The sequence below is a fragment of the Oncorhynchus gorbuscha genome, linkage group LG12, assembly GCF_021184085.1.
Source record: "Oncorhynchus gorbuscha isolate QuinsamMale2020 ecotype Even-year linkage group LG12, OgorEven_v1.0, whole genome shotgun sequence".
NCBI lineage: Eukaryota > Metazoa > Chordata > Actinopteri > Salmoniformes > Salmonidae > Oncorhynchus > Oncorhynchus gorbuscha.
The window spans coordinates 23,915,078-23,936,708 of NC_060184.1; the positions used below are offsets into that span (position 1 = coordinate 23,915,078).

The 21,631-nt window shown below is 42.7% G+C and overlaps 1 protein-coding gene across 1 annotated transcript in view; it reads right to left on the reverse strand.

Annotated features, from left to right (window-relative positions):
- Positions 1-21,379, reverse strand: part of LOC123990737 (discoidin, CUB and LCCL domain-containing protein 1-like) — a 44,288-nt gene extending 22,909 nt beyond the window's left edge. The window contains exons 1-7 of the mRNA XM_046291558.1: positions 20,972-21,379; positions 17,421-17,639; positions 11,596-11,739; positions 9,021-9,072; positions 6,954-7,026; positions 3,271-3,404; positions 1,109-1,149 (exon numbers count right to left, since the gene is read on the reverse strand). Of these exons, the coding sequence (XP_046147514.1) occupies positions 1,109-1,149; positions 3,271-3,404; positions 6,954-7,026; positions 9,021-9,072; positions 11,596-11,739; positions 17,421-17,639; positions 20,972-21,044 (736 nt within the window). The 5' untranslated portion in view covers positions 21,045-21,379. The remainder of the gene's footprint in view (positions 1-1,108; positions 1,150-3,270; positions 3,405-6,953; positions 7,027-9,020; positions 9,073-11,595; positions 11,740-17,420; positions 17,640-20,971) is intronic.
- Positions 21,380-21,631: the final 252 nt, after the last annotated feature.

Consider the following 21,631-nt stretch of genomic DNA (forward strand, 5'->3'; position numbering starts at 1 on the left):
ACCCAAACAGGAAGTATCAGCGAATGCTATGCTGCAGGATTGATGTGCTAGCAAAGACTGGAATATGTTCCGGGACTCATCTGATGGCATTGAGGAGTTTACCACATCAGTCACCGGCTTCATTAATAAGTGCATCGACGACATCGTCCCCACAGGAGATATCCTGCCAGAACAGTCCCAGGAGCAACAAGTCTGACTAAACCTGTTAACTCTGCAACCAACTAAAACCCTATGTAAAGAGGATATGACTCTTGTCCTCCTCACCATTCCAACATAATGAGAGAGTGAAGCTTTGAGGAAAGTCAATAAGGAGCTAGTCTTAATTAAAGCGTGGGACATCGACAGTGTTGATGAGGTCCTGAAAAGTCCAGACTAGGGAACATACAGTACATGTCAGACATGTCATGGCATCATTTGTCAATTTGTCATGTGAGCATTAATGCTGTCTAAGTTGATCGGAGAGCAAAGAGAGTGAGAGTGTCTACAAGAAACATGACAACTATAAATTGGGAATGAGACACATTTTACATCACGACTTACAGTATTTGAAAATGTGTATTCTTGTCCAGAGTAACTGAGAGTAAATAAGCCTAATAAGTGCAGTCTGTCTTCTGACACAGCTGTTGTACCGTCAAGTGTCTGAACACATCTGTACTGTGACACCAACAGTAGATTTGTGAGCTTTCCCAGGCCTGCCTGCCTGTGATATAGATAGCCAGAACCTCCACAGTTATAGCCGACTGACTGGATGAAACTGTGCCAGAATGCAAACAGCTGTATGAAAATATCACACAGACAAGAGATACAGGGTTCCCACGCTTCACACCAAGATAAGGTGTGACGACACCAGCTATCATTTTCCAAACCAGATCTTTTACCCCGTTTGACTGTCAATTACTTCCTTTTTCAACAACTATCAGTAAGTCATCAGAAATCCTGGCATAAAATGTTTAATTTAGTAAGTGGTAGGCTTTGATACCTTCCTTCCTGGTGAAAATGCAGCACATTTTATTACGTGATAAAAACAATGGCCTAAGAAACTGTAGTTTGATAAACAACAATTTAAGAGCATAAAAACAGTAGAGAAAGAGAACAAAACAAATGTTACCATTAATGAGGAACGTGAAGAGCGCTTCGGACAAAGAGCCGCTGGAAGAAGAAAAATAATATCCATCAATGGCGGACCGTTAGCTTCAACGATTACAATTACAGTGATAGATTGAGGGCCTGCCATTGTGGAGGATCACCCATTGTGGCCACAAAGAAGCATCACCAGATTGTGCCTCCCCCTATTTCTCTTCACAAATCAGCCTTCACCAAGAACCCTGTGCTTTGTTTCCTATGGCCCTTCCCTGTGTAGTCTCTTCTCTCCTAGTGCCCTATAGCTGGGGGATAAACCTGAACACATTAAGACACCACGATTGGTGTTAATTACAGTGGCTAGTTAGGAGAATTTTATATTTCTCCACCATCACTCAACAATCTATCATTTTCACCAGCTTCCTGGATCAGATTTTTTTTTCTTTGAACAGTTCAGAAAAGCAGACGTGGTGGTTAAATGATATTTATGGGCGATAAGAGGTGTGTCAAAGTACAAATGATCAAACACTTTAACGTGGGTACTGACTTTCACCTGCACCTGGTAGTGTCGAAATAATCTATTATCTAACAGTCGAAAAGAAAGGGTTCCTACTACAACATGAATAAAAACATACACAGGTATCCATCTCGGTTTGAGCTGATCCATTTCCAATAACAGAGTCATTATCAAACCAGATATTGATCCTTTCTTCCAAATTGGACAGAGACTGGGTGAGGGGACTGTGACATCATCAAGGTCAGCCATCCTGGGTAGTGGGAAGCATGGTGCATTGTCAGTGTAAATATTGTTCATGTCTTAATCCAGCAGAATCCAATTAGGAAGTCAAGTTAAATCAAACTTGTATCATCACAACGGCTTAACAGCATCCAATCCTTGCTGCATTTTATACATACTGTTGGAGTGTTAGTTAACTTCATGTTCTAACACAACCCAAGTATTCATCCCCTTCAGCAAAGGCCAAGTCTTTGGAGAATTAGACTTGTATTAGGCTGGGGTTGTCCATTTATAACACAGCTCTTTTTCAGAAGAAAGTTCTTTCAGGAGCTGAACATATTCAATTCAGCAGTGCATTTTCAGCCAGTGAATGCAATGAAGAAAATGTGTAACGACCCCATGCATGTTTCCTTTGTATAGAATATGTTTGCAAAGCTCATGCAATGTTGTTACATGGCTATAAAGAAAATGTGAGTGTACAATATGTTAATACACAGGTTCAGTAGGACAAAATGTTTATGTACTGCTTACAATTAAAATGTATTTGCTACACATAATAAGAGTTCACATTTACACATTTAGAAAGTGATTGATTGATGTGCAGTGCTCGATATGTGTAGAGGGCAAATCAATACAGGGTAATATTTGAAAACCTAACCTATATATTTCAAAATGTCACAATTTGATTTGCCATCACTGCACCAATGCATTCACATAGCTAGGCTTAGGGGCTCTGAAGCCTATTTGATATGAACGACTTATCACGTTAGGTTTGCATGCATTACTTCAAATGACAAAATCCTCCTCCCCCACTGAACATTAAGGACAGCTTGAGTGATGGCCATTTCTTTAAGAATCAAATCAAATTATTTCAAGCCCCTTCGCCTTCACTCTGCTGTCATAATATTAGTGAGGCATCACTGTGTTACATGTATACAAACTGACTATACAACTACAAGCTGTAGTCAATTATGACTGATGGACACTAGTATTCTCTCTTCCCCCACCTCAGAACTCCATCGTAAATCTCCATGAATGCCATAGGCAAGACTGACTGTCTCTGACATTTGTGAGAAGCCAGCTAATCTATCATTGAAACAGTGCAGGAATGCTAGCAAGCTAGCCCTGCCTGATTACTCCGGTTTCTACCTGGGTAAACCTGGCCAAGGTCTGGGGCAGCAGACATTCATTTAGGACTCGAAGCAGAGATGACACTAATAATAAGAGTTGTCCCATCATGCAGGTTTATGCTCCTCTTATCAACAACTTCCATCAGACTGTTAAACAAGATCAATCCCAAACCGGTGGCTAATGTTTGTGGACACCAATTGGTACCTCTGCTTACAGAAACCTATAGTGCTGTGAAGGGCAACACGTGAGGCCTAACATTCAAGTCTACTGCGGTTGTACTGCCCATCCTCTGAATCATGGCCTGTAAATTCCCCAGTACTCACTCTTTGGATTGGATCCCATTGGCTCTGGTGGCGTGGTAGTGACTCAGGCCTTTGTGGGTCTCCACGGATACCCAGCCTCCTAACTCATCCAGGATAACCCCTGCATGGACAGCAGCCTTACACAGCACAGACGTCTGAAACAACAGAGAGATATAATATATTAGACATACAGAACTGAGGTCTGAAACCACAGAGACCACAGGTGTGATATAGAGACAGACAAACACATCATAGAGATCTGGAACAAGAGACAGATATGCTATAACAGCCAATCACAGCTCAGATAACAACCAGGGCTAAACACAGAGAAGGTGGGAGAAGTGTAAAACTCCAGACACCCTCGTAATGGAAGTCTGAGCTAGCCAAACTGTGTGTGGTGCTACCATTCAAAAAACATTTCACCATGAGAGTGTGGGCCACGGAAAACATACATAAAACTTGGACTTTCAACAAAAGTGAATGAGCTTGGACTACTGCTTCCATCAGTGCACCATTCCTCTCATGTCTGAGGTTCCCTTCAACATGGCACATAGGAGAGCAGTGCAGCTCCCAGTCATTCATCTGTGTCAGCAGTGGGAGCGCAGGCATCTCATCCCAAATTTTAAAAAGGCAATAATCTCATGACATGGAGCCACAGTAGACGCTAATCTAAAATAAGCCCCCATGCATTCTCAATCACTTCACACTTCATTTACACGTGGGAAAAAAAGGCACATTGTGATTGCATTCAGGGTCAATATTTACAGTAATTGCAGCTGTAGGAGGAATGTCAAACATACTTCTCTGTCGTGCGTTACTTAGGAAAGCAGTACTTTGTCACATAACATTCAGTACCTTTGGAATAGTTAGATGCCTACCTCTCAGAGATTGCCCCACCCTGCTGCTGAAATGAAGGTCTGGGACAGGTTAAAAGGAGCTCTTTGATGGATAAAAACAGGCATTTCCTCCACAAGACAACATGAAATGCCTTACAATTAACATGGCAATCACTGGAGTGCTGTAAAAATGAACCGTAGCTCTGCCGATAAAATTCTCCATAAAGTCCATCAAGGATCTATTGAAACAAGTACTCAAACACTAATATAGGTGAAAAATGAATTTCTGAAAAAAGTATTGTTGTTCAAACATGATGAAAAAGACTGAAATAAATATATAATCTAACTTCAACATGGAGACAAGGTGTTAAAAACAGTTACGGCTAATTTAAGCCTGCAGCTATTTCCTCCCTTTCCCAGTAAAAAGCCATTACAGACTGGCTGGTCTGGTGACTAGGTGTTATAGGTGAGCACTATTCTCCTCTGAGTGGGGGTGGGAGGGAGGGGGAGAGGCTGCTCGACAGCTCCATGGAACAGATCGGGGGCCAGTGGCTGGGGCCCTGAGGAGCTGCTTTACAGAGGCCTGGCTTCCGCTTATCTGGACTAATAGCTGCTCTTGGGTCAGATTTAACTGTCTCATTATTATTACTCTGATCATTTATACACTGCCGGGTGGGCCGACTACCACACCGTAAATACATTGAACTCTGCCCTGCCTGTCTGTCAGCCGGTGGAGCACATGGATAGGCTCTGGTAGTTTGTATATGATGGCCCCAGTCAGAGTTATGGCTAGAGACTAATCATGGACTGTTGCTGGAGCAGGGCTGGGTTCAAGGCTGGTGCTACTGCTACTAGTAGGAGCGTAATAGACTAGATAATGGCTTGACTACATCAGCCAAAGACCTTCTGGTTCTAACTGAGATTGTCCATGTGTCCTGCCTCTGTTAACCTCCTTGTCTAAACCTCTGCGGACTATTTCATCTTAGCAGCAGGGGGTGAAATACTACAGAGTAGGAGAGGAACGATCAAAATGTCACTTACTTCCCTGCTGTCACTTACTTCCCTGCTGTCACTTACTTCCCTGCTGTCACTTACTTCCCTGCTGTCACTTACTTCCCTGCTGTTATTTCCCACGGGTCAAAAGCACTAACTAAGTAGACATTTCAATCAACAAAATATGTTGCTAAATTATTAATTCACTTAGTGCTTATTAACACTGAATGATGACATATGGTATGATAACCACATTAATTACAGATACACAGTGTATCAAATACATAGCCACAATGTGTAGGTCTTGTATGGTTATAATAAATACACTCTGAGGAACCATTAATGCCAGACTACACACCGCCCAGAACTCATTCAGACTGTTGTGTTGGTCTAAATGCTAATGAGTGTGTCTATTGAATGAGTGCAGTGAACAGATAAACACCTTCTGTTCAACAGGCATCATCTCCTCATAATCTAGGCCCTCCACCAAACCCTCCCTATACAATAGCCTGCGCGGACTAATCAATCGCTCTGGCCAAGTCTCTCCCAAATGGCACCCTATTCCCTATATAGCGCACTACTTTTAACCAGATCCTGTTTAAAAGTAGTGCACTATAAAGGGAATAGGGTGCCATTTGGGATGCACCCCAAGCCCTCGGCACACGCCAAGCCCTCGATGCTCATCCTTCTTCCCAGCAGACGGTGGAGTGTTGAGAAGTTCTCTGTTGTTGTGCTCCTCCAGGCCTATTGTTGTGGGGCTGGGGCTCCCTGCTGTGCTTCCTAAGACTGGAGCTGTCTGTCACACTGACCGCCTGGCCGGTGGGCGGCCGCTCAATAGCCCTGATCGAACCCCAGAGAGAGCAAAACCTCAGGAGGCTTGGAAAGTCCCTGGTCTGGAAAGACTCTCTCTTTTTAGATACTGAACCCCATGCAGGGCTGGCCAGGGTAGCAGAGCCAGATGACCACTGGGATTGACCCATCCAGGTGACCCACATGAAATGCATCCTGAGCCCCATAGAGAGGAGGACTAGCATAACAACAGTTCTGGAGTATTTTGGTGAATACAGTGACCAGAATCTTCTCACAGAGCTTAGTCTATATGCGTGTTTGGCTGTTCACCTCAGTGTTAGACATCTTATGGTATTACACATTAGCTACTATTTCCAGGTATTACAATGAAACAGCCTTACAAAGAGAGGTAGACATCTCTAGCTCTAACTGTGTGTAATGAGCCCAAAGCATTCTACAGTACACAAGCCCTAAGACAAAGCAGACCGAGTTACACACAAACACTCACACAGCCCAACAGGACCAGGTTTTACAGTTGCCTTGCCCCTGTGCAACCTAACAGCAAAGCCCAGCTCTGCTGCTGAGTCAAAATGCACCACAGTTACATAAACAGATGACCCATCCAATATACCTCCACAACCACTTTATGTGTGTTCCACAACAGCAGCCAGACAAAAGCACCAGCAACGACTGGTTAGCCCGGGGATAACTTCTCACGTCCAGCTTCTGGTGTGTCTGTTTCTGTGCCTAACAAGGGCCCATTCAGACCTACTACTACTTGAAGCACCTATGGGCTGAGGTGCTCCAAGTGGTGCCTCAGAACAGTGGTGTTCCTCTGACAGAAGACAGGACAATGTAATCAAGGGTAAACAAACAAGTGCTTGGCTGGCTGCTTCAGGGGACTAGAACCTGTTAGGACAGAACTGCTGCCAAGGCTTCCAACAACACAACGATGCCTCGTAAATACCTACTTTGCAAAGCAACATCTGTGGTTAAAAACCGAGACCAAACAGCATCTGTCCTCTTTATAAACCTGGAAAAAAGACAGAATAGGCTACCTTTGAGAAGGACTAGACTTTTACTTACATGCCTGTAACCCTGGGAAATGTCCCCGGATATGTCACCTGCCACTGCTTTGCATCCTGCCGGACAGTACTTCCTGTGAGGACAGACAACAATAGAACACACTTGTTGACAACGCATTGGCCCCATCCTGTCAATTTCCCCAGATGGACACGGTTCAGTAGAGTGGTAAGTAATCACTTCACACCAGAAACGGTCTCTGCTTACACCATCAACATTACTACACTCTAATGGGACAAAATGGACTTAATGAAGACGTATAAGATACTTGAATCTAAATTGTATATATACACAGTTGAAGTCAGATGTTTACATACACCTTAGCCAAATACATTTTTTTCACAATTCCTGACATTTAATTTAAGTAAAATGCCCTGTCTTAGGTCAGTTAGGATCACTACTTTATTTAAGAATGTGAAATGTCAGAATAATAAGAGAATTATTTTGAGTAGTCTTCCACAAGCTTCCCACAATAATTTGGGGCGGCAGTGTAGCCTAGTGGTTAGAGCGATGGACTAGTAACTGGAAGGTTGCGAGTTCAAACCCCCGAGCTGACAAGGTACAAATCTGTCGTTCTGCCCCTGAACAGTCAGTTAACGCACTGTTCCCAGGCCGTCATTGAAAATTAGAATATGTTCTTAACTGACTTGCCTGGTTAAATAAAGGTAAAATAAGTTGGGTGAATTTTGGCCCATTCCTCCTGACAGAGCTGGTGGAACTGAGTCAGGTTTGTAGGCCTCCTCGCTCGCACACGCATTTTTAGTTCTGCCCACAAATTGTCTATAGGATTGGGGTCAGGGCTTTGTGATGACCACTTCAATACCAACTTTGGAAGTATGCTTGGGGTCGTTGTCCATTTGGAAGACCCATTTGCGACCAAGCTTTAACTTCCTGACTGATGTCTTGAGATGTTACTTCAATATATCCACATCATTTTCCTTCACATGATGCAATCTATTTTGTGAAGTCCACCAATCCCTCCTGCAGCAAAGCAACCCCACAACCTGATGCTGCCACCCCTGTGCTTCACAGATGGGATGGTGTTCTTCGGCTTGCAAGCCCCTTTTTCCCACAAACATAATGATGTTCATTATAGCCAAACAGTTATATTTTTGTTTCATCAGACCAGAGGACATTTCTCCAAAAAGTATGGTCTTGGAGCAGTGGCTTCTTCCTTGCTGAGCGGTGTTAAAGGCTACGTCGATATAGGACTCATTTTACTGTGGATATAGATACTTTTGTACCAATTTCCTCCAGCATCTTCACAAGGTCCTTCCTGTTGTTCTGGGATTGATTTGCACTTTTCGCACCAAAGTACGTTAATCTCTAGGAGACAGAACATGTCTTCTTCCTGAGCGGTATGACGGCTGTGTGGTCCCATGGTGTTTACACTTGCATACTACTGTTTGTACAGATGAACGTGTTACCTTCAGGCGTTTGAAAATTGCTCCCAAGGATGAACCAGAGTTGTGGAGGTCTACAAAAATAATATTCTGAGGTCTTGGCGGATTTCTATTGATTTTCCCATGATGTCAAGCAAAGAGGCACTGAGTTTGAAGGTAGGCCTTGAAATACATCCACAGGTCACCTCCAATTGACTCAAATTATGTCAATTAGCCTATCAGAAGCGTCTAAAGGCCTTACACCATTTTCTGGAATTTTACAAGCTGTTTAAAGGCACAGTCAACTTAGTGTATGTTAACTCACTATAAGTGAAATAAACTGTCTGAAAACAATGGAAAAATTGAAAAATTACTTGTGCCATGCACAAAGTAGATGTCCTAACAGACTTGCCAAAACTATAGTTTGTTAACTAGAAATGTGTGGAGGGGTTGAAAAACAAGTTTTAATAACTCCAACCTAAGTGTATGTAAACTTCCGACTTCAACTGTATATATCAGAATATTGAGGAAATTAGATAATTGACTAGCTGAGGGATAACAAGGGGTAATATTTTTCATTAAGGCCCATAATCAAGCTAAGAATCTATTGTCATTACAGTTAACCAAGGACTCAAAGCAAGACATTTGACTTGTCTCAGACACACAGCCACATATGAAACAACCTTACCTGTATTTTAAATCTGAGAAATGGCTGCCTTTATCCAAACATGTGAGCAGATCTGAGGGGAGAAAACAGGGGAGGAGCCGAGAGACAATGAGGGGAGAAAATACCATGTGATCAGTAGTAGAGCAGACAGAGGAAACCAGCCCTGTGGAGCAGAAAGGACCACAACAACAGGATGTAGACCCTGCTTCCTTCACTCCCTCTGGGATGAGCAATCATGTCACACTCGCACAGACACCCACACACACACACACCCGCACCGCACACAGTCATTGCTCTTAGTGATCAACTACATGATGTTTTGGTCAACAACATAATAATGGTGGAAACAGGCATAACCACCAAAACCAGTTTGTAAACTCCTGGAATCTCCTAGATCAACACATACACAGCGTGACTGTGTGTCATTCAATATGGTCTGACTTACGGCAGTCTATGCTGTGTCTGATAATGCTGCATGTAGAAACTAGAGGTCGACCAATTATGATTTTTTTCAACGCCGATACCAATTATTGGAGGAGCAAAAAATCCGATACCGATTAATCAGCCGATTTTTAAATGTATTTGTAATAATGACAATTACAACAATACTGAATGAACACTTATTTTAACCTAATACAATACATAAATAATAATAAATTTAGCCTCAAATAAATAATGAAACATGTTCAATTTGGTTTAAATAATGCAAAAACAAAGTGTTGGAGAAGTAAAAGTGCAATATGTGCCATATAAAAAAGCTAACGTTTAAGTTCCTTGCTCAGAACATATGAAAGTTGGTGGTTCTTTTTAACATGAGACAATATTCCAAGGTAAGAGGTTTTAGGTTGTAGTTAATATATTATTTATAGGACTATTTCTCTCTATACCATTTGTATTTCATATACCTTTGACTATTGGATGTTCTTATAGGCACTATAGTAGTGTCAGTGTAACAGTATAGCTTCCGTCCCTCTCCTCGCCCCCTACCTCACACGAGTGACGTTTGAAACGCTATTAGTGCACACCCAGCTAACTAGCTAGCCATTTCACATCGGTTACACCAGCCATTAGGCAGATAGGCTTGAAGTCATAAACAGCGTTGTGCCTGCGAAGAGCTGCTGGCAAAACGCTGTTTGAATGAATGCTTACGAGCCTGCTGCTGCCTACCATCGCTCAGTCAGACTGCTGTATCAAATCAGACTTAATTATAACATAATAACACACAGAAATATGAGCCTTTGGTCATTAATATGGTCGAATCCGGAAACTATCATTTCGAAAACAAAACATTTATTATTTTAGTGAAATACGGAACCGTTCGTTATTTTATCTAACGGGTGACATCCCTAAGTCTAAATATTATTGTTACATTGCACAACCTTCAATGTTATGTCATAATTATGTACATTCTGGCAAATTAGTTCGCAATGAGCCAGGTGGCCCAAACTGTTGCACATACCCTGACTCTGCGTGCAATAAAAAAAAACAAGAAAAATGACACAATTTTACCTAGTTAATATTGCCTGCTAACCTGGATTTCTTTTAGCTATATATGCAGGTTTAAAAATATACACTTCTGTGTATTGATTTTAAGAAAGGCATTGGTGTTTATGGTTAGGCACAGTCGTCCAACAATTGTGCTTTTTTCGCAAATGTGCTTTTGTTAAATCATCCCCCAGCGTTGCATCAATTATATGCAAAACAGGACACGCTAGATAAACGAGTAACATCAACCATGTGTAGTTATAACTAGTGATTATGATTGATTGATTGTTTTTTATAAGGGGTGTCAGGTTAGCCTAGTGGTTAGAGCGTTGGACTAGTAACAGACAGGTTGCAAGTTCGAATCCTCGAGCTGACAAGGTACAAATCTGTCGTTCCGCCCCTGAACAGGCAGTTAACCCACTGTTCCTAGGCCATCATTGAAAATAAGAATTTGTTCTTTAACTGACTTTCCAAGGTAAAAAATAAAAATAATAATAAGATAAGTTTAATGCTAGCTAGCTAGCAACTTACCCTGGCTTCTACTGCATTCGTGTAACAGGCCGTCTCCTCGTGGAGTGCAATGAGAGGCAGGTGGTTTGAGCGTTGGACTAGTTAACTGTAAGGTTTCAAGATTGGACCCCCGAGCTGACAAGGTTAACCCACCATTCCTCGGCTGTCATTGAAAATAAGAATGTGTTCTTAACGGACTTGACAAGTTAAATAAAGGTATAAAAAATCCACCACAAAAATGTAAATTGGCAAAATCGGCGCCCAAAAATACAGATTTCCAATTGTTATGAAAACTTGAAATCGGCCCTAATTAATCGGCCATTCCGATTAATCGGTCGACCTCTAGTAGAAACAGCCCCAACCCTTCTGGGTTCCCCCTAAGGAGAGGACAGGACACGCAAGTGGTAGCACGTGGCACAGCTGATTAACCAGTAGCACTGACTGTCCTTAGTGGAAAGAGAAGGCCAACCAAAGGACCGCACAGAAAAACACACATGTAGAATTCAGACAACGGTGTATTCTTATCAAGATCATTGTTTTGGCATGAAACAGCATTGAATCATTAGTTTAGGTGTAGATCGAGAGAGGGAGAGTCTCAAACCTCTGTGGTCCCCTGAGGAGTAGGAGAACAGGAACCCTCGGCCCGAGATGTGGTGCCCGCTGCGGAACTGGACGATGACCTCATTGGAGTCCGTGTGTACCTCTCTTGGGTAGGACTTCAGGCTGCCACAGAACGTCCCATACACTGCAACAGGAGAGATGGACATAGGTCTATCATAACCACCATTCATCTGCATTTGACAGCAATGTGACCTTATTTCATATTCCAAATGACCAACACAAGATGGTGCAACCATATCTGAGGTCAGAGAGGTGGGAGAGGGAGACAGGTTCTGACCTGCCATCTACACGGTCCCCCCTAACCACCACCCCACAGGGGCTGTTTGTCCCTCCAGGTCTCCCTGACAGGCTCTCTATTTTCAGCCCCAACAACCCAAATCACATGTCATCTGAACAGCTCTTCCTCTCTAATCGCACACAGGAGGAAAAAATGCTTCCCTTTTGTCAGCGACAGGAATCTCACTGTAAATAATTTGCAGTGCAGACAAAGGGAAGGGGAGAGAGAGAGACACCCAAACCCAGCACCGTGCCCAGGGCCCTTTCCAAAGACCGGGTCTCAGCCAGGCAGCCAGTGCTGGTTAGGTTTGGTCTCAATGGCCTGTGTGGCTTTGCTTCACCTGACGACCATGATGAAACATGAGGCCTCCACCAGTCAGCTCCATGGCAACCACATCCTCTGGGTGGAAATCACTATATCCACTCCCTCACTGAACTACACGTCAACAACCCTAAGGGATATCATGATGAAAATATTATTACATTCCCCAGTCCTATTGCCCTCTGGAACATTTGAAGGGTCATATAAGGAGTTTCAAAGAAGTGTGAAAATACAACTTGATGGTCATTCACCACAGCATGATGGATATAGCAGCTCAACACTACCCTCAGCCCATATCCTGCTCTTCACACCAGCCTCCCTCCAGCCCAGTAATTCTTACTCAGAGTAGTAGTGGCAGGCTGGAGGAGAGACATCCTGCTATAGTGCTGCATGACAAATGCTTTCTGTGTGGTGCTACGCGCTGCTAACATGGAGAAAACCCAAGACGTTTAATTACTTGTCAGAAATACTATGACTAAGGGGGGTCAGAACTAGAGGAACTAGGTATGATTTTTCCAACACCGATACCGATTAATAGGCCAATTTTTTATAATGTATTTATATGTAATAATGACAATTACAACAACACTGAATAAACACTTATTTTAACTTAATATAATACATCAATAAAATCAATTTAGCCTCAAATAAATAATGAAACATGTTCAATTTGGTTTAAATAATGAAAAATCAAAGTGCTGGAGAAGAAAGTAAAAGTGAAATATGTGCCATGTAAGAAAGCTAACGTTTAAGTTCCTTGCTCAGAACATGAGAACATATGAAAGCTGGTGGTTCCTTTTAACATGAGTCTTCAATATTCCAAGGTAAGAAGTTTTAGGTTATTATAGGAATTATAGGACTATTTCTCTCTATACCATTTGTATTGCATATACCTTTGACTATTGGATGTTCTTATAGGCACTTTAGTATTGCCAGTGTAACAGTATAGCTTCCGTCCCTCTCCTTGCCCCTACCTGGACTTGAACCAGGAACACATCGACAACAGCCACCCTCGAAGCATCGTTACCCATCGTCCCACAAAAGCCGCGGCCCTTGCAAATCAAGGGGAATAACTACTCCAAGTCTCAGAGCGAGTGACGTTTGAAACGCCATTAGCGCGCACCCCGCTAACTAGCTAGCCATTTCACATCGGTTACACCAGCCTAATCTCGGGAGTTGATAGGCTTGAAGTCATAAACAGAGAAATGCTTGAGGCACAGCGAAGAGCACGAAAGTGCTGTTTGAATGAATGCTTATGAGCCTGCTGCTGTCTACCACCGCTCAGTCAGACTGCTCTATCAAATATCAAATCATAGACTTAATTATAACATAATAACACGCAGAAATACGAGCCTTTAGGTCATTAATATGGTCAAATCCAGAAACTATCATTTAGAAAATAAAACGTTTATTCTGTCAGTGAAATACAGAACCGTTCCATATTTTATCTAATGGGTAGCATCCATCAGTCAAAATATTCCTGTTACATTGCACAACCTTCAATGTTATGTCATAATTACGTAAAATTCTGGCATAGAGCCAGGCGGCCCAAACTGCTGCATATACCCTGACTCTGAGTGCAATGAACACAAGAAAAGTAACAATTTCCCTAGCTTAATATTACCTACAAACATGAATTTCTTTTAACTAAATATGCAGGATTAAAAACATGTACTTCTGTGTATTGATTTTAAGAATGGCAATGATGTTTATGGTTAGGTACATTCGTGCAACGATTATTCTTTTTTCGCAAATGCGCTTTTGTTAAATCATCCCCCGTTTGGCGAAGTTGGCTGTCTTTGTTAGTTAGAAATAGTCTTTACAGTTCACAATGAGCCAGGCAGCCCAAACTGCTGCATATACCCAGACTCTGTTGCACAGAACGCAAGAGAAGTGACAGAATTTCCCTAGTTAAAAGAAATTCATGTTAGCAGGCAATATTAACTAAATATGCAGGATTGAAAATATATACTTGTGTATTGATTTTAAGAAAGGCGTTGATGTTTATGGTTAGGTACACATTGGTGCAACGACAGTGCTTTTTTGTGAATGGGCTTGTTAAATCACCCGTTTGGCGAAGTAGGCTATGATTTAATGATAAATTAACAGGCACCGCATCGACTATATGCAACGCAACGCAGGACAAGCTAGATAAACTAGTAATATCATCAACCATGTGTAGTTAACTAGTGATTATGTTAAGATTGATTGTTTTTTATAAGATACGTTTAATGCTAGCTAGCACCTTACCTTGGCTCCTTGCTGCACTCACATAAGATAACAGGTAGTCAGCCTGCCACGCAGTCTCCTCGTTGAGTGCAATGTAATCGGCCATGATCGGTGTCCAAAAATGCTGATTACCGATTGTTATGAAAACTTGAAATCGGCCCTAATTAAATCAGCCATTCCGATTAATCAGTCGACCTCTAGTCAGAACCTGGTAATATCAGGATGTAGGATGGGACATAAACCTAACACATTCAATGACTAATTTCTCTGAAAGGGGGAAAAATATCACCAAATTCACTGGGAATACATTTCATAGGATGAAGAAACAATACTCCAAGCCGCAGGTCCATACTACTCGTCAGACACAGAGAACTGATACTATATACTCGTTAGGTGGGATTGGCGTGCGGCGTCTGTAGGTGGCTTTTGACCATTCCTTTGGATTCCTCAGGTCGAACTCATTGTTAGAAAAAGGTTTGGTCCAAATCGAATGCTAGGTACTATACTTTTGTAACATTATATGAATCCTATACATTTAAACGGCCAATTTAGATGCAATCAATTAGTTTAATTTCTCAAAGATAAAATAATATTAGAAACAAAATAATGTTGCAGGAATGTTACCGGTAATCTTATCTGTTTCTAAGAACAGAAAAGATTTCAGAACAATCTGATATGGTTGGTGTCGAAACCTTTCTTGTGCTTTTTGGAGGTGGAACTACCCAACAGCACTTGTCAAACCCACCAACAAATATGGTCAAACCCCATCAAAGCCCATAGAGATCAAGGTAAAGGAGAGCCTATAATGAAATACAGTGAGCTCCAAAAGTATTGGGACAGTGACACATTTTTGATTGTTTTGACCCTGTACTCCAGCACTTTGGATTTGAAATGATACAATGGCGGAGGTTAAAGTGCACACTGGCAGCTTTAATTTGGGGAAATTTTCATCCATAGCAGGTGAACTGTTTACAAATTACAGCACTCTTTGTACATATTCCCCCCACTTTAGGTGAATAAAGGTATTGGGACAAATCCACATATATGTGTATCAAAGTAGCAAAACATTACATATTTGGTCCCATATTCATAGCACACAACACGTAAAGTGTTGGTCCCATGAGTAGAAATAAAAAATCCCAGAAATGTTCCAAAAAGCTAGTGAGCATTTCTCCTTTGCCAAGATAATCCTTTGCCAAGATAATCCATCCACCGGACACCTGGCAAATGCTCACCTTCGATGGCCACTTGCACGCTGGAGAAGTGTGCTCTTCACGGATGAATCCTGGTTTCAACTGTACCGGGCAGGTGGGCGAGCAGTTTGCTGATGTCAAAGTTGTGTAAAGAATGTCCCATGGTGTCGGTGGGGATTCGGATGACAAACCCAATAGCATTTTATTGATGGCAATTTTAATGCACAGAGACCCCATGACATCCTGAGGTCCATTGTCATGCCATTCATCCGCCGCCCGCACCTCATGTTTCAGCATGATAATGCACAAGGATCTGTACACAATTCCTGGAAGATGAAAATGTCCAAGTTCTTACATTGCCTGCATACTCACCAGACATGTCACCCATTGAGCATGTTTCAGATGCTCTGGATCGACGTGTACGAAAGCATGTTCCAGTTCCCGCCAATATTCAGCAACTACACACAGTCATTGAAGAGGAGTTGGACAACATTATACAGGCCGGGCATCCAGAGTTGCGTAGTGGTCTAAGGCACTGCATTGCAGTGCTAGCTGTGCCACTAGAGATTGTGTGTTCGAGTCCAGGCTCTGTTGCAGCCGGCCGCGACTGGGAGACCCATGGGGCGGTGCACAATTGTCCCAGTGTTGTGCAGTTTAGGGGAGGGTCTGGCGTCGAGCAACTCCTGTGGCGGGCCGGGCGCAGTGCACGCTGACACGGTCGCCAGGTGTACGGTGTTTCCACTGACACATTGGTGCGGATGGCCTCCGGGTTGAGTGGGCATTGTGTCAAGAAGCAGTACGGCTTGGTTGGGTTGTGTTTCAGAATACGCACGGCTCTCAACCTTCGTCTCATCCGAGTCTGTACGGGAGTTGCAGCGATGAGACAAGACTGTAACTACCAATTGGAAACCACGAATTTGGGGAGAGGGGGGGTAGCAAATAAATAAATTATGATTAAAAAAAAAATTGAAATACATTACACAGGTCACAATCAGCACCCTGATCAACTTTATGCAAAGGAGATGTGGGGGCATGAGGCATATGGTAGTCACACCAGATATGTGCTGGTTTTCTGATCCACGCCCATATTTTTTTTAAGGTATCTGTGACCAACATCTGTATTCCCAGTCATGCGAAATCCATAGATTAGGGCCTAATTAATGTATTACAATTGACTGGTTTCCTTATATAAACTGTAACTCAGTAAAATCTTTGACATTTTTAAGTTTATATTTTTGTTCAGTATACAACAAGCATACTTTGTTGTATGCTATGATTATGGGACCAAATACTAAGCTTTTTACAGCTAGTGAATCTGTCCCAATACTTTTGGTCCCCTAAAATACTATGTACAAAAACTTATGTAAACAGTTTACCCAATATGGATGAAAATACCAAAGTTCTGGAGTACAGAGACAAAACAACAATCAAAAAATGTCACTGTCCCAATACTTTTGGAGCTCAATGTCCTTCTGTTGGCTTGGATGTCCTCGGACCATCAGGATCACCCACAACTTCCTCCTTGTGTGAGGTTATTCTCAAGTACAACAAAGACATCCGCCTTCTCCTCCGGCTCTTTATATATAGAAAAATCCCCCAGAAGAAACTCTGTCCTTGACTCAGTGAATAGGGAAGCTCAGTCTGACATGTGCTTTTCATCTGTGGAGAAGGAATGTTATGAAGACTGTGGTCTGTGCAGCACCACCGCTAGCTAGGTCACACGTTCATCACCACATAGAACCAGAGAGACAATAGCCAAGGCCAAGATGGCTGACTCAGACTCACCATGCTCGCCTCCGTAGACACCCTTGAGGACCTTGACGTAGTCCGACTGGCAGTCCCGTGCCTCCACGTCCAGGTCTCCGAACCTGAGTACCAGACTGTTGCCCTCTGGCACGCGGATCTTCCATTCACACCAGGTGTTGTTGGGGTAGGTTCCCGGGTAGTTCTTAGAGGAGAGGACACCGCTCTCTGGGCCCAGCATGGAGTGGCCACAACCGTCGTCTGGACAAAACCATATGAGAGAAGTCAAGTTAGATCAGAAGAAGTTCCGTCTCCATTTTGGTGTTGTATTTCTGTTAAATTGTTTAAGACTAGTTAAACCATGATATGAGGAACACACGTGATGGTGGAGTTTGGTGGAGAAAAACAGTAACTCTCTCAAACTGGAAGGCAAATAAGAACATTCACCATTCAAGGCTCAACTTTCACTCCACAAACACGCCAAACAACCTCACCAGTAAATGAGAGATTTTGTTCAGTTTGCTAGCTAGCCAACATGACTAATTTTGCCAAGCTAACAGTTTGAAATGAATCAAGGAAAGCAGCAGGTCTAGATAGAGAATGTGCCAGTACATATGAAAGGAATAACTTATGTTAAGTAGACATTGAGGGAGGGAGACAAGTCAAGACAAGCAAAACAAAAGACACTGTACATATTGCATTGGGTCAGACAAATACAAGCTCTGATGACAGCTATTGGAAGGCAGTCTTAATTACATCAATCAAAGTGAGTAAAAATGTGCCAATGTCTCAATGAGCGAACGTCTTCTCAAACAGACAAGTCAAAACAAATAGGAGTTACTTCACAGAAATACCTGGCTGATGCACTTCTGCTTAAGAATGCAGACACAGCAAAGCAACAAAAAAAAACACAACCTCCAAGAAAGGCAATGCTCTCTCTTCTAGAGATTCCCTTTGGGTGGCACGAGAGGTGGGGTGTCTGTCTGATATGCTCAGCTGCTTGGGCTAGGCCAACTCCAGGCTCTTTCAGAAGGTGTGGGGCTTCCCTTTCGTGTGTGTGTGTGGTGTGTCAGTAGCTCCCACGCCCCGGGCCTAGCTCAGCACCCTGGTGGCACAGTGGACACTGTTTACAGATAGGTTAATCCACTGTTCCCCTGGGTGTGGCATTAACACTTGTGACAGCACTAACAGGCCTGCAAGGGCTTCATGGCAGCTGTGGCCCACAGAGACCAGCCACCGGACTGCTTCCCACAGACCTAGGCCCTGTCCCTCTAATCCCTAGAGACTTCATTTAGATGTGAAATTATTAGCAATATTTATTAACAATATGGTGAAAATTCTACCTAGCTTATCATAGGGAAAGGTTGCGCTACTATCACATGTCTTATGCTTACACCTATCCCCAATACATCATACCTATTCAATTTACTTCAGATCTAGCCTACATGAAGTGCCTATAAGTTTAGGGCTTGGGGGTAGGGGCTAGTGTTTGGACTGGGCCCTTGAATTTAGATGTATGTAGAACAGAAACACATAGTCCAGACATCAATGGCAGGATCTGTGCAGTGCTAGATCATTTCACATAGGCCTAAAATGAAATAACACTGGTTTCTGGATAAGGATCTCTAAAGGATCTCTCTTCTTTCCAAGGAAGGTAAACTCACATTTAATGGAAAAACATTTAAAGAAAATGAGTTGGCCTGTGGACAAATGAATGAGGCTATTAAAAAACACATGACGGCAGCTTTGACTGGCCAGTCCACAGCCATGCAGCGATGGTTACGTCAGCGTCACACACTGCGCAGGCACACACAGTGGCCTTTGTGGTCCAAGGCTGGACTCGGTCCAGATGTGAGGCTAGGCGGACACCACAGCGGGACGGAAAAATGTAAACAAGATGCAGCTACCCACCTGGGGGCAAGCGCAGGGGCGGTGGTATCGTCACACAACGGTAAAGGAGAGGAGAAGGTCAGAGTGGGCCCTTTAAGATCCCCTCAAGAGCCTTTTCGGGTAGTGGTTTGTTTGGAACAATAAAAATCAAGGTTCAGCCCACATGCACTTTAAATACCTCCTGTACAACAAAATGTTTACATGACAGCATCCCCAGCAGATAGACCTACTAAGACATTGTTTTGTTTATATAGATCTTCAATGACCTAGACATTTATCTGATCCTCTCAGATATGGGCTCATGTGTTGGAGGTTTCAGTCAGATTTCACTTATTGCGTTTTTTGTTCCTTGAGATTCCTCATTCATAGCACGGTTGCATTTATCCCTATGCAGTGCACATAGTTCACTAGAGTAAAACCTTTATGCATCTTTTTTCACTTCAGTCATACTGATATACACCAGCAAACTCGTGCATTTATTTTTACTAACAGAGAATATAATTATGCTATTTACATGTTAAATGCCAGTGCATCTCTCATCATCTCTCCTGAACACCTGGCTGACTCCTGCCCTCAGGACAAACATGAAATATTCACTTCACACACTCAGAGGGGGAGCTGTGGAAGCAGATGCAATGTGACAGGCAGGGAGGCTCAACATACAGTAATACCAGGTAGAGGGGGAAAACACCATCAAATAATGACAGGAATCAATTCTTCCCAGCTCTGTCAGACTACAATGTGCATCGGACTAAAACTGTTCACTGCATGGATCCACACAAGGATCCCAAAGGCAGCCAGTGGGAGAGCTTTGGCTGAGTCTCCTAAACTGAGTGCTAAGGCATGCGTGGCGCTGTAGGGCATTGCTCAGCAGCCAGTGGTGACTCCTTGGTACGGAGAGACAATACCACAGGAGCACAGACACAAAAGGATGTCTCTGCTCCATTGTCATTATAATGCGCGTAGGCTATCAGGCTAAATACTACAGAATCGAGAGCCATGCCGTCCATTAGTGTGGTGATACAGGAGGATGATCAAACACACAACTATTATGGTTTCAGCTCCAGTACCTCCTATCTGGCTGTTTTATCACCGGTGAAAGTCACCTATCTTCTTAGGGATTGTTAAATTACATTTGGTATGTAGCCTACAGGCTTAATGGTTAACCATTGAACTAAGTACTACTATACTTACTTTCAATGTTCCCCTTCTAAGATAAAACAGCTCAGAGAGTTAAGGAGTAATGTTTGGAAGACAACTGAAAAAAATGACTGGTTCTATTTTCTCACAACGTCCTGCATGTTTGATCTCAACTCAATGTAGCCTAACAGTGATTCAATGTAACAAATACATGATTCATTGTAATTACACGACACACACTATTGTTACATTTGATTATTGGCAAACCAGTTATGACAAGTACTTAACATTCGAGGCTTATTGAACAAGCCACACACAATGTGTTATTAACCCTTTATGTGCCATGTGTTTAAGGCACATAAAAACCGCCTGGTGTGCTTTCAACACATGGCACACCAAAGTCTAGTAAAATGCCAAATTATCGGTGCCATGCTGAATCAAAGAATATTTCCATTGAATATAAAGTAGCGAGACCTGTTACCAACAATCTGTTGTAGTCAACAAAAAGGGTCATGGGTAAACGTGTAAATCGCTGTTGCTTTAACGAGGGTTAGTTTACTTACCGAGTTTTTCGCCAAACGCGGAAAGTATAGTGCAAACGACAAAGAAGACATTAAGTTTCTCCTTTCCCAACATCTCAGATTTTATCCAAAGTAACGCAACGAAATCGTATATGGAGACACATTTGTCTCGTCTTCATGGGATAATTTTCTTCGGGAAGGTTTGCTCTAAATCAAAGGATCCCGATGCGCCCCGTGTGCTTCTATCCTGCCTGTATCTCCACAGTAGATTCCTTGAATGAACTCTTCCGTGTTTCATCCACAGGCGGCACCCAGTGCTCAGGTCGACCAACCAGTCTGACAGCCACGGTGTCGTTGGGAAGAGGAGTATATTTGTTGAGCAGCCAAGACAGGCAAGAGGCAACACTTGATCAAAATCATTGTTGTTGAGTTCAACTGCACACCCCTGCTTAAAGATAGGCCTATGACCTTTTATACTAACTCAAATCAGCCAAATAGGAGGTACTGAGAACTCAGACTAAAATAGAACCAGTTGTCTTTCAAACATTACTCCTCGAAACTCTGAGCTGTTTTATCTTAGAAGGGGAATATTGAAGGTACGTATAGTAGTACTTAGTTCAATGGTTAACCATTAAGCCTGAAGGCTTACATAGGCTACATGCCAAATGTAATTTAACAATCCCTAAAAAGATAGGTGACTTT